At 44.2% G+C, this 11307-nt stretch overlaps 1 protein-coding gene across 2 annotated transcripts; it reads right to left on the bottom strand.

Annotated features, from left to right (window-relative positions):
* Nucleotides 1–237: 237 nt before the first annotated feature.
* Nucleotides 238–10999, bottom strand: klf15 (Kruppel like factor 15). 2 transcript variants are annotated; one of them, XM_060937072.1, is made up of 3 exons: nucleotides 10886–10999; nucleotides 7976–9166; nucleotides 238–2022 (listed from the first exon to the last, which is right to left on the bottom strand). In XM_060937072.1, the coding sequence occupies exons 2-3, from the start codon at nucleotides 9109–9111 to the stop codon at nucleotides 1857–1859; spliced, it is 1302 nt and encodes a 433-aa protein (XP_060793055.1). In that variant the 5' UTR covers nucleotides 9112–9166; nucleotides 10886–10999; the 3' UTR covers nucleotides 238–1856. The 2 variants fall into 2 exon arrangements, with proteins under 2 accessions (XP_060793055.1, XP_060793054.1); XM_060937071.1 differs by having other exon boundaries at nucleotides 7976–9124.
* Nucleotides 11000–11307: the final 308 nt, after the last annotated feature.

The raw sequence follows: 11307 nt of genomic DNA, 5'->3' as shown, positions 1-11307 counted from the left end.
CACATCCAACTCATCTCATTATCTGTAGCCGCTTTATCCTGTTCTACAGGGTCGCAGGCGAGCTGGATCCTATCCCAGCTGACTACGGGCGAAAGGCGGGTTCACCCTGGACAAGTCGCCAGGTCATCACAGGGCTGACACACAGACACAGACAACCATTCACACTCACATTCACACCTACGCTCAATTTAGAGTCACCAGTTAACCTAACCTGCATGTCTTTGGACTGTGGGGGAAACCGGAGCACCCGGAGGAAACCCACGCGGACACGGGGAGAACATGCAAACTCCACACAGAAAGGCCCTCGCCGGCCCCGGGGCTCAAACCCGGACCTTCTTGCTGTGAGGCGACAGCGCTAACCACTACACCACCGTGCCGCCCATGTCCAACTCGTTTTCTTTAAATTAATTTATACTTCAGGTTTTACTGGATTAATCAGGATGTAACTTTATTTCCTCCAGAAGCTGTGAATGTGGGTGAGTCTAACTCTTAAAACTGCAGATCAGATAATAGGTTAGCACACACACACCATAATGGGGCTTTGGATCGTTTCTGTTTATTATTACAGTTCAAGTTTGAGTTTTATTGAAAAATTATAAATCATTAAAGTATAATGATGATCATAACTAACCCTGCTTTTGGATAAACGTTGTTCACTGTTTTCCTTTCACTGAACTCATAAATCCACAGAAATAAAAAGGTCCTGGTCAGGACGAGTGAGAAATCTCACTGCTGCTCCGACTGGACGAGTGGATTAAAGAGTTAATGTCGAGTCCTGGATGTGTGCTCAATGTGGGCGGAGCTCATGACTGTTGGTCACTGATTGGTCAGTACTGTCCTGATTATAATACTGTGGTTCGTGAGCTGTCTCATGTTCTTTATCTCTCTTTAATAATCTTATATTTCTGCAGAATTTATCATCAACTCTAATGTTTTTGATCTGATTTTATTTTAGAGATTTGACAGTAACGCTTTCTTCTTGCTGATATTTAGCACAATTTCACATTTTTTACTCTGTGATTCACGCAAGATCTGATAATCACACTGCCGTTCACCACGTAGTGTTTAACACAATGTTCTTATGAAGATCTTCATCGAGACACTGTGAGAGATTCAATCAGAAAATGTGTGTGTGTGTGTTTTAATGTTGTCTGCTGGAGTTTAACAAAAGTCAAACTATGCTGCATTTTCACTAAAGATTAAAGTATTGGCACCCTTTACCTAATTTGGTTTGCTGCCTTTAAAACAAACCCACTACTGTTTAATATTTTACACACACACACAGGATTTTTGCCTTTAGCTCAATTTTCTTACTTTAACTTTCATCCTCATCACTAGGTCTCTACATCACACCTTTCCTGAGAAGTTCCGCCCACTTCCACAGGCACAGGTGTTGTGATGTGAAGCCACTGTGTGGTGTTAAAGTGCTGCTAGCTTCATGTCGTCGACATCATAACAACACAGTCCTCTTTCTGATCAGTAGCTCAGATGAACGTGCATTTTCTAGTTTTTCAGAATTCCACTGTGGATGATGTCATCATGTGTTTTAACATTCAGGAATGTTGATGCTTCAGAGAAACACCAACACTGAATCACACCTCTGAGTAAAAATGTACTTTCCATAAACCGTGATGTGACATTCGCTGATAAACTGTGAATAAAAAAACTGATAAAAATTATTAAAACAAACAATTCTACAGAGATCTTCTCTACAGAGACAATGATAAAGATCTGTCAAGTAACACGCTTCAATTCATCACCAATAAATATCACAGCACCACCACTGAGAACATTTCCTCGTCTGTGTATGTGTGTGTGTGTGTGTGTGTGAGAGAGAGAGACAGGGTTATGTGAGGTCAGTGCGTAGAGCGTGTCCTGCTGTTTCGTGGGAAGCGGTGGACTTTGATGTGTTTGGACAGGTGATCACTGCGGGCGAATTTCTTCTCACAGATGTGACACTGATACGGTTTCACTCCGGAGTGTGAGCGTCTGTGACGCGACAACTCATCTGACCTGGAGAACCTGTCCAGAAAACACACACACTTTATTAATTAACAGTGAATACTTCCATCAGGTTGTTTATGCATTCATTTTTAAAGTTATTATTATTTTATTTGGTTATATTTATTCATTACAGTCTTGAGATTGGAGTTGATCTTCATGAACTCTACACTCTGAACATTTAAACATTTCTTTGTTCTGTGTAGAATCCTACAGCAGAGTGCGTTCCTCTCACTCCGGGGTCACAACCTCCGCCTCAGCACACACCTCTTCACTCCACATCCTCACTCTCTCACTTCATCTGTTAGAGATGGCAGAAGGACATGGGGCGTGTCTACAGTTGCATACCTATGTATATTTGAGGACACCTGCATTTTAGTAACAGAGGAGATATTTTCTTCTTTTAGTCATCCATCCATAAATTACTAACCCCATCTCCAGAAAAGTTGGGATATTTTCCAAAATGCACTAAAAACAAAAATCTGTGATTTGTTAATTCACGTGAATATTTATTTAACTGACGAAAGGACAAAGAAAAGATTTTCAGTGGTTTTTCTGACCGACTTAATTGTATTTTGTAAATAGAAACAAAGTTAGAATTTGATTGCTGCAACACACCCAAAAAAAGTTGGAACAGAGGCATTATTCCCGTTGTGTTCCATCCCCTTTCCTTTAATAACACTTTTTAATCGTATGGGATCTGAGGATTGTTAATTGCTGCAGTTTTGCGATTGGAATTTTCGTCCATTTTTGCTCGATACAAGACTTCAGCTGCTCAACAGTCCGTGGTCTCCGGTGTCTGATTCTCCTCTTCATGATGCGCCGTACATTCTCAGTAGGAGACAGATCTGGGCTGGCAGCAGGCCAGTCACGCACACACACTCTGTGTCTACGAAGCCATGCTGTTGTAGCCCGTGCAGAATGAGGCGTGGCATCGTCCTGCTCTAATAAGCATGGAGTTCCTGGGAAGAGACGCCACCTTGATGAATATGTCTCTCTAAAATCCCAATATATCAATAGTACCTTCACACACATGCACCTCCCCCATGCCGTGGGCACTGACTCTGATAACTTTCTCTGATAACAAACTGGATGGTCGTGTTCACCTTTGGCACTGAGAACTCAATGTCTGGTTTTCCAGAAAACAAGCTGAAATGCGACTCATCTGACCACAGCACACGTTTCTATTGTCTTTCGGTCCATCTGAGATGAGTTCCAGCCCAGAGAAATCAGTGGTGTTTCTGTATAGAATTGATGAATGTCTTCCTCTTTGTGTTATACAGTTTCAGGTTGTGTTTCTGGATGCAGCCACGAACTGTGTAAAGTGATAACGGTTTTCCGAAGTCCTCCCGAGCCCATGTGGCTATATTTGTCACATTAGCATGATGGTTTCTCAGGCGGTGCCGCCTGAGGGCTCGAAGGTCACGCCCATTCAACAGTGGTTTCTGATCTCGCCCTTTACACACTGAGACGTCTCTGAATTCCCTGAAACTTTTCACAATATTATGGACTGTAGATTTTGAAAGAACTAAAATCTTGCATTGAGAAATGTTCTTTTTGACTTGATGAACAATTCTCTCACAAATTTTAGCACAAAGCGCTAAGCCACGCCCATCCTTGCTTGCACAGACTGATCCTTTGGTGCTGCTCCTTTTAAACCCAATCATGTGACCAATTAACCTGCTGATTGTGGAATCTTCCAGAATGGTGTCACTTGAATATTCTATCAACTTTTCAGTCTTATTTTGCCTCTGTTCCAACTTTTATTGAGTGTATTACAGGAATCAAATTCTAAATTTGTTTATATTTACAAAATACAATTAAGTTGGTCAGTAAAACTCTTGAAAATCTTTTATTTGTACTTTTGTCAGTTAAATAAAGATTCACGTGAATTAACAAATCACAGATTTTTGCTTTTACTGCATTTGGGAAAATATCCCAACTTTTCTGAGGATGGGGTTTGTGTGTATCCGGCTTATCCGTCAGGGTCATGGGGGAAGCTGGAGCCAATCCCAGCTGACTATTGGTGAGGGGTGGGGTTCACCCTGGGCAGGTCGCTAATCTAACACAGGGCTACACATGCCCCTTTTCCACTAAAGCAGTTCCAGGGCTGGTTCGGGGCCAGTGCTTAGTTTGGAACCGGGTTTTCTGTTTCCACTGACAAAGAACTGGCTCTGGGGCCAGAAAAACTGGTTCCAGGCTAGCACCAACTTTGCTGGGTCAGAGGAAAGAACCGCTTACGTCAGCGGGGGGGCGGAGTTGTTAAGACCAACAACAATAGCAAGACAGCGAAAGGTCGCCATTTTTAAGCGGCGAGAAGCAGCAGCTGTACAAACGCAAAGTCATCCATTATTATTATTATTATTATTATTATTGTTGTTGTTGTTGCTGCTGCTTCTTCCGTGTTGTTTTTGCTTTGATATTCACGCCAAGGTTTATGCAAATGTAGGGCCGTAACTGACGTATACAGCGACGTAATGATGTATACAGCGACGTAACTGACGTATACAGCGACGTAATGATGTATACAGCGACGTAACTGACGTATACAGCGACGTAATGACATGGCTCCACTTAGTACCGCGAGCTATGGAAAAGCAAACTGGTTCTCGGCTGGCTCGCAAGTTGAACGAGTTGTGAACCAGCACCAGCCCTGGCCCCGAACCAGCCCTGGAACTGATTTGGTGGAAAAGGGGTAACAGAGACCAACAACCATCTCTCACACACCTCTGGGGAATTTAGAGGGTTAGCTGACCGAATCAACATGTCTTTGGACTGTGGGAGGAAGTTTTTATGAAATATATATTGTCTGGGAAACCACTACGGCTTGTGCCAGTTACAGTGGCCCCATTGTACCCCATCTGCATGTCTTTGGACTGTGGGGGAAACCGGAGCACCTGGAGGAAACCCACGCGGACACGGGGAGAACATGCAAACTCCACACAGAAAGGCCCTCGCCGGCCATGAGGTTCAAACCTGTGAGGCGACCGTGATCATCACTGCACCACCGTGACACGTCTTTTTTACATAACAGGCATTTAGCAGACGCTTTTAACCAGAGTGAAGTACAACAGGTGCAAAAGACAGGAACACAAAGTGCTGAGCTCCTAGACAAGAAAGTTATAGTATTTTAAATAATCTATTTAATAATGTAATAAGCCACGTTTTTCTGGAAGGTTTTCTCTGCTTTTCATCACTCACACACACTTGCGCACTGAGACACGCCCACTTTCAGAAAGAAACCAGACACACACTGTCCAGAAAGAACTTATATGGTAATATTCAGAAAAAAATCCTCACAGACCCATATTCAGAAAGAGCTGACACGCCCACTTTCTGAACAACCTGACACGCCCACTTTCAGGTGTTTTTTGCACAGGTGTGAAAAACATGAAATATTAAAAGTAACCTCAGAGCGCCAAACGACATGATTTACCACTTAAACACAGGACTGACATGTGGTGCAGTGTGTGTGTGTGTGTGTGTGTGTGTGTGTGAGCCCATGTTGTCCAGCCAATAAATACACACTAAGCTATGTTCCAGCTCATTCCATAACACCAGCTGTAATCTGCACACACACACACACACACACACACACACACACACACACACACACACACATTATACAGTATAATAATCACAGTGTGTTTTATTGGACTCAGAGACATATTTTTTTGTAAATAACACACACAGATATGTGCTTGTTTTGTAACCTGAGCTGGAAGTGTGTGTGTGTGGAAATTTCCATCCATGTTTAAAACACACACTCGCATGTGACAGGGTAAGGGGAGGAGCTTAAAAGGGCTATGTACCTTCACACACTTTATAGAAGTAATAAACAGTGTGTATGTTTAGTGTTTTCTTGGCCTTGTCTGTGAAGAATACCAGAGGAATGTTAAACACGCAGGCAGTAAACCCGAGCAGCAGTTCGGCTCTCGGCTCTCTGGGCTCCTGCCGCTGCAGGAAGGTCCAGTTCTGAATGCTGGTGGAGAACAGATCTGGTGTTCAGGAGCAGCGCCGAGTCGGAGCTCAGATAAGCACTGTGCCAAACTTATCACGCCCGCAGCCTTCCTCTGGCCAACACTGAGCTGTTTGTTCTTAAAGAGTCACTCTGTACCCGAGGCCTGAGGAGCCCTGCTTCACTCCAGAGCCACGGAAAATTAACAACTGCACTGCTGTCGAACCGAACCATACCACTTACAGCTGTAACAGATAATTACACCTCTAACACCTTCACGGGATGCAATCAAAGGAGATGTTTCACACCTTTCAGTCCGTTTACTGAGTCTGAATCAGGTGAAATCGATTCTTTTGGTCTGATTTCACACAATTCAACAAACTGAAAAGCAAAAAAGTGTAAAGGACTGAAAACATCCTCATGAACCTCCTTCATTCACTGGTCAGAAACAGAGCAATGGAAAATATTAAAACAGGGCTTTAACAAGTGTGTGTAGAAATCACACAAATCCCCTGAGCACGGAGAACAGAGCCGGCAGTAAATAAATAATGAGATAATTCTATAAATAATGAGTTTAAACCACGTTGTGTTTCACATCCCGAGCTCATGGCATTTGTGCAGCACTGTGGTTCTATGTTCTGGCTCAGTTTAACAGCTCATGAAAAAAAAAAAAAAACATGGCAGGTTTGATTCACTTCTACAACTGAGTCATTTCAGAGTCAAATCACTTTCTCACTAGAGTTCACGTGAAAGTGGACTGAGGCCATAACACTCGGACGTTCTTGGACCAGAGCGTGTTCTTGTAAAGAACTGTACTGGGGGGAGAACACACCAGGGTTCCGTTCAAACGCAATAAACAATGTGTATGTCAAAGAACCAAATAATAAAAAGAATCTTCATTAAGAAAAAAAACGAAACCCACTGACTCAGGTTTAAGATCAACACCTTCAGGTTCCTTTCTCCCTGATTTTCTCTCGAATGTCGTCTTGGCCAGTTCACATCAGGTCTTCCCTGTCACATGACAGCTACCACTCCGGAGGGCGAAGGCTAACAGGTGCTTTCTCTGAGACACACTGCATTTTGTCAAACTGCTGCTCATGCTGCATCACAAAACACTCAGAGGCAAGTGCTGTCTGCCCTCTTCCACATACATGAACTCACAGACTCCCACAGTGGGCAAGGTTCACTGTGAGTGACGAGAGAGAGAGAGAGAGAGAGAGAGAATGCTTCTCCCACCTAGAGAGCACAGTCAATCACCATCTGAAGTGTGATCTCAGTGTAAAATCCTGATGCACCCAAACCTCACTCAGATGTTTATGTGCTTCACAAACATGTCCCTTACCTCAGCACACAATCACAGAGTCATCACGATAGCGCTGGAGGTCATGTCATGTTACACTGTGGATATAAACTAACAGCAAACATGAGCAGCTGTAAGGGGCAAAGTCTGACATCACTTCAAAGACTTTATCTTATCTCCAAAATAACATCGATAACACCAAACACAAGCGCATTCAAAGGGCAAACTGCAGAAAACTCTCATGATGCTTCTTCTAAAAGATGTTCCTCAACATTACATCTGCCCTGCTAAATCTCAGCTTCACACGTGTCAAGGTCAAAACGCTCACATTATAATTCTGCTGTGAAACTCTTCCCGTGACACGCGCTCACCGATTCCACTGTGCAGATCCCATCTGATTCCTGACCTCTTGCTGAAGTTCATTGATAAATGGTCAACAGAGATGGTGAGCTGCTTCACTGCTCACACAAATGGTCAGTCACGTACCTGCTCCCTGAGCACTGACACCTCATTTCGCTGTTTTTACATTCACAAAGTTATTTCTAAAAGCACCAAAAAAAGCTCAAAATGAAGGACACAACACAAGTTTAACGAACCAAAACAAAGCAAAAATGATCAAAAGTCCAAAGACGTGAAAACTGCTTCTTGTCTCCTGATAGTAGCCTCAGCTCTGCGTGTGTAACCCAGAACATAAAAGTTTGTCCACCAAAACTCACCTCCAGGCGCATCCTGGCCACGTGCAGGCAAATGGTTTCTCACCCGTGTGCCTCCTTAGGTGAGCCTTCAGGTGACTGCTCTTTGTGTACATCTTGGCACAGCCTGGAAAAGTGCACTTGTGCATTTTAATCAGATCAGCTACGGAGCTCTTCTGGAACTTCTGACTCCCGATGAGGAGTCCTGCTCCCTGTGTTCCGCCGGCTGCATTCTCCATCTGTCCTGAAGGTTTGGCTGCGATGGGGACCGGAGCGATGCGGACAAATTTGGACGAAGTGCTGCTGAGGCTAGCTGGTGGAACCACTTGAGGAACCAGAGCAAATGTCTGCCCTTGGATGTTGACTAGCAATTGGGCGATTTTGATGTCTGGGGTGGACGTTGGCGACTGAGCTGTGGGTGTTGGATTCAGATTTGGTTCCTGTTTGATGGGAATGGGCTGGATCTGCAAGAACACTGGTGCCCCTGAGCTCTCCATTGCCACTGCCTTCTGGGAGAGCAGCTCCTTCTTCACTGCAATCTGACAGCCTGTAGAGAGTCTAGCAGAAGACTGGACACTCTTCGGCTTGAGCTCGGCCATCTCCGTCATGCTGGAGACAGGCACTGTTTGGTCTTGTGTCTTCATTTCTGATATGTCTGGTATTGTTTCAGCTTTCTCCTTTAAGGCTACAACCTCCATGTTCTCCTCCAGAAACTCCTCAATCTCCTCCAATGTGGGCTGAAAGAGAAGCCCTGCATGTTCCTCCAGATCTCCAGGAAATACAGGAAACTCAAAGCATTCCTCTTTGGTGGTCTGATCCCTGCGAGACTCCCAGGACAGACCCATGGGGAGGACAGGTGGAACCATGGCAGGAGTTAGCACTGGGGTGGAAGACGTTTGGCTCTGAGAGAGGAGGAAGTCCAGGAGGCCATCTTGGCTCTCGCTGCTTGAGCTGCTGCTGCACCTGGAGATCAGGACCTGAGACTCGGGACTGGAGCAGGAACGTGAGCTGGAAGAGTCACTCAGCTCATCCTCGGAGAACGGAGAGGGAAGCACCTGGTAGATCCGCTCGTCCCTCACCATGTCAGACAGGTGTTGAACTGGTAAAGAAGAACTGTACTGTAGAAACGTTACTTCATCCAATAACAAGCGATTCACCATTCCTGATCAGAACCTGTGAGGAGATCAGATATTCAGAGTACAGCAGGTTCACGTTCTGGAGGAAAAGATAAAAATCAGAGCAAATAAAAATAAGTGTGTGTGTGTGTGTATGTGTAAATAAGCATAAGCAAATCTGGAAACTGGGCCAGCTGCCATACCCATGCTGTAAAAATTTTGTGATGCTGCATTTTTAATAGAGGAATAAAAACACTGTCGTCTGATTTTCGATGGCTTTAATTCTGATGGTTTTATTTTCATTACAGGGTTCCTTTTCTCTTATCAGCCACATCGACAACGTGGAGATCAGAAACTTTCTTTTTTACTTCCAGAAACAAAACAGCTGAGGATCAGTGAGGAGTCTGAGGACAGGAATTATATACAAATCTCATCTCATTATCTGTAGCCGCTTTATCCTGTTCTACAGGGTCGCAGGCAAGCTGGAGCCTATCCCAGCTGACTACGGGCGAAAGGCGGGGTTCACCCTGGACAAGTCGCCAGGTCATCACAGGGCTGACACATAGACACAGACAACCATTCACACTCACATTCACACCTACGCTCAATTTAGAGTCACCAGTTAACCTAACCTGCATGTCTTTGGACTGTGGGGGAAACCGGAGCACCCGGAGGAAACCCACGCGGACACGGGGAGAACATGCAAACTCCACACAGAAAGGCCCTCGCCGGCCATGGGGCTCGAACCCAGACCTTCTTGCTGTGAGGTGACAGCGCTAACCACTACACCACCGTGCCGCCCTATATACAAATATAAAATATATAAATATAAAATATATAAACCAAACATGCATTATGTTTCCTTCATAAAGCTAAAGGAACCAAACTGAGGACATCTTCAGGATCTTTAGTGTGTTAGTTTTATTGGATGATGTGTAAAATTTTAAAGGTACATCAGAGTTCCTTATTATTATTATTATTATTATTATTCAGAAGTTTACACATTAAAGTGGTCCCTTGATGGCAGCAGCTCAGTGAAAAGGAAAAGTCCTGATCATGCTGAGAGCGATAGAGCAGTAATGCAGTAAAGTCAGACCCTGTACAGATGTTCACCAACAGCTGGATTTTTAAAGCTCTTCACTGTGCACGCATCTGTTTCGCACTCTGACTGATTTTAACACTTTAATAAACTCTTATCTGTGTGTGAAAGTGTTGGATTTTTGTTCTTCACTCAGGTCAGGAAGTGCAGTGAAACATCATCTCTCTCTCTCACACACATGAGCGGTGGATCAGGCTGGAATCCTCACAGGGAGTTTAATGACAGAGTTTGGAGCTCTGCTGTGTGACCGAGAGTAACCTCAGATCACAGACAGCGCGTGAGCGGAAATCATCATCATCATCATCATAATCATCATAATCATAAGCGCGCGAGCGAGAGCTGAAGAATTCCTGGAAAGTCTGCGTGTTGGAACTCGGGTCTGCATTTCACACACACACACACACACACACACACACACTGATACACATGCACTGACACACACTGATACACATGCACTGACACACACACACACACTGATACACATGCACTGACACACACACACACACTGATACACATGCACTGACACACACTGATACACATGCACTGACACACACACACACACACACTGATACACATGCACTGACACACACACACACACTGATACACATGCACTGACACACACACACACACTGATACACATGCACTGACACACACACACTGATACACATGCACTGACACACACACACACACACACTGATACACATGCACTGACACACCTACCTGTGGACTCCAGCGCGTCGGTTGTGTGTGTGTGTGTCAGTGTGTGTGTGTGTGTGTGTATTCCGTTGTGATGATAAAGTGTGGGATTTGACCCGCTGCTCTCGCGCTGCTTTTCTTTCTTACTACATTACTGTCACATGATCGCGCGCTCCGCCGCTTTTAACGGAGAGGCTGCGCTGCACCGGATTGGACAGAATGATAGGAGGGGGCGGAGCTTACAGGGCTGATCGGTTTGGTGATCAGTAACCACGATATTAAAATCCTTTGTGATATTGACATTGGAATTTTCAAAGCTGTAAACCAGTATGTTAGATTGGACCAATTTAAGTCTAATCCTTTAAAACACACTTTGTTTGTTTGCTTGTTATTATAATTTATATTTTTGAATAAGCATGTAAAATTTGCTTTAAAAAACATTGAGT

This window comes from Neoarius graeffei, chromosome 13, assembly GCF_027579695.1.
Source record: "Neoarius graeffei isolate fNeoGra1 chromosome 13, fNeoGra1.pri, whole genome shotgun sequence".
NCBI classification, from domain to species: Eukaryota; Metazoa; Chordata; class Actinopteri; order Siluriformes; family Ariidae; genus Neoarius; species Neoarius graeffei.
The sequence above is the reverse complement of the archived record's forward strand: the minus strand, read 5'-3'. Positions and strand labels throughout refer to the sequence as shown.

Bases quoted from the DNA above. Each gene is read 5' to 3' on its own strand.
- klf15 (XM_060937072.1), bottom strand. From the start codon at position 9,111: ATGGTGAATCGCTTGTTATTGGATGAAGTAACGTTTCTACAGTACAGT. The intron at 2,023-7,975 runs GTGAGTTTTGGT...TTTTCTGGACAG, and splicing joins TGGCCAGGATGCGCCTGGAG to GTTCTCCAGGTCAGATGAGT.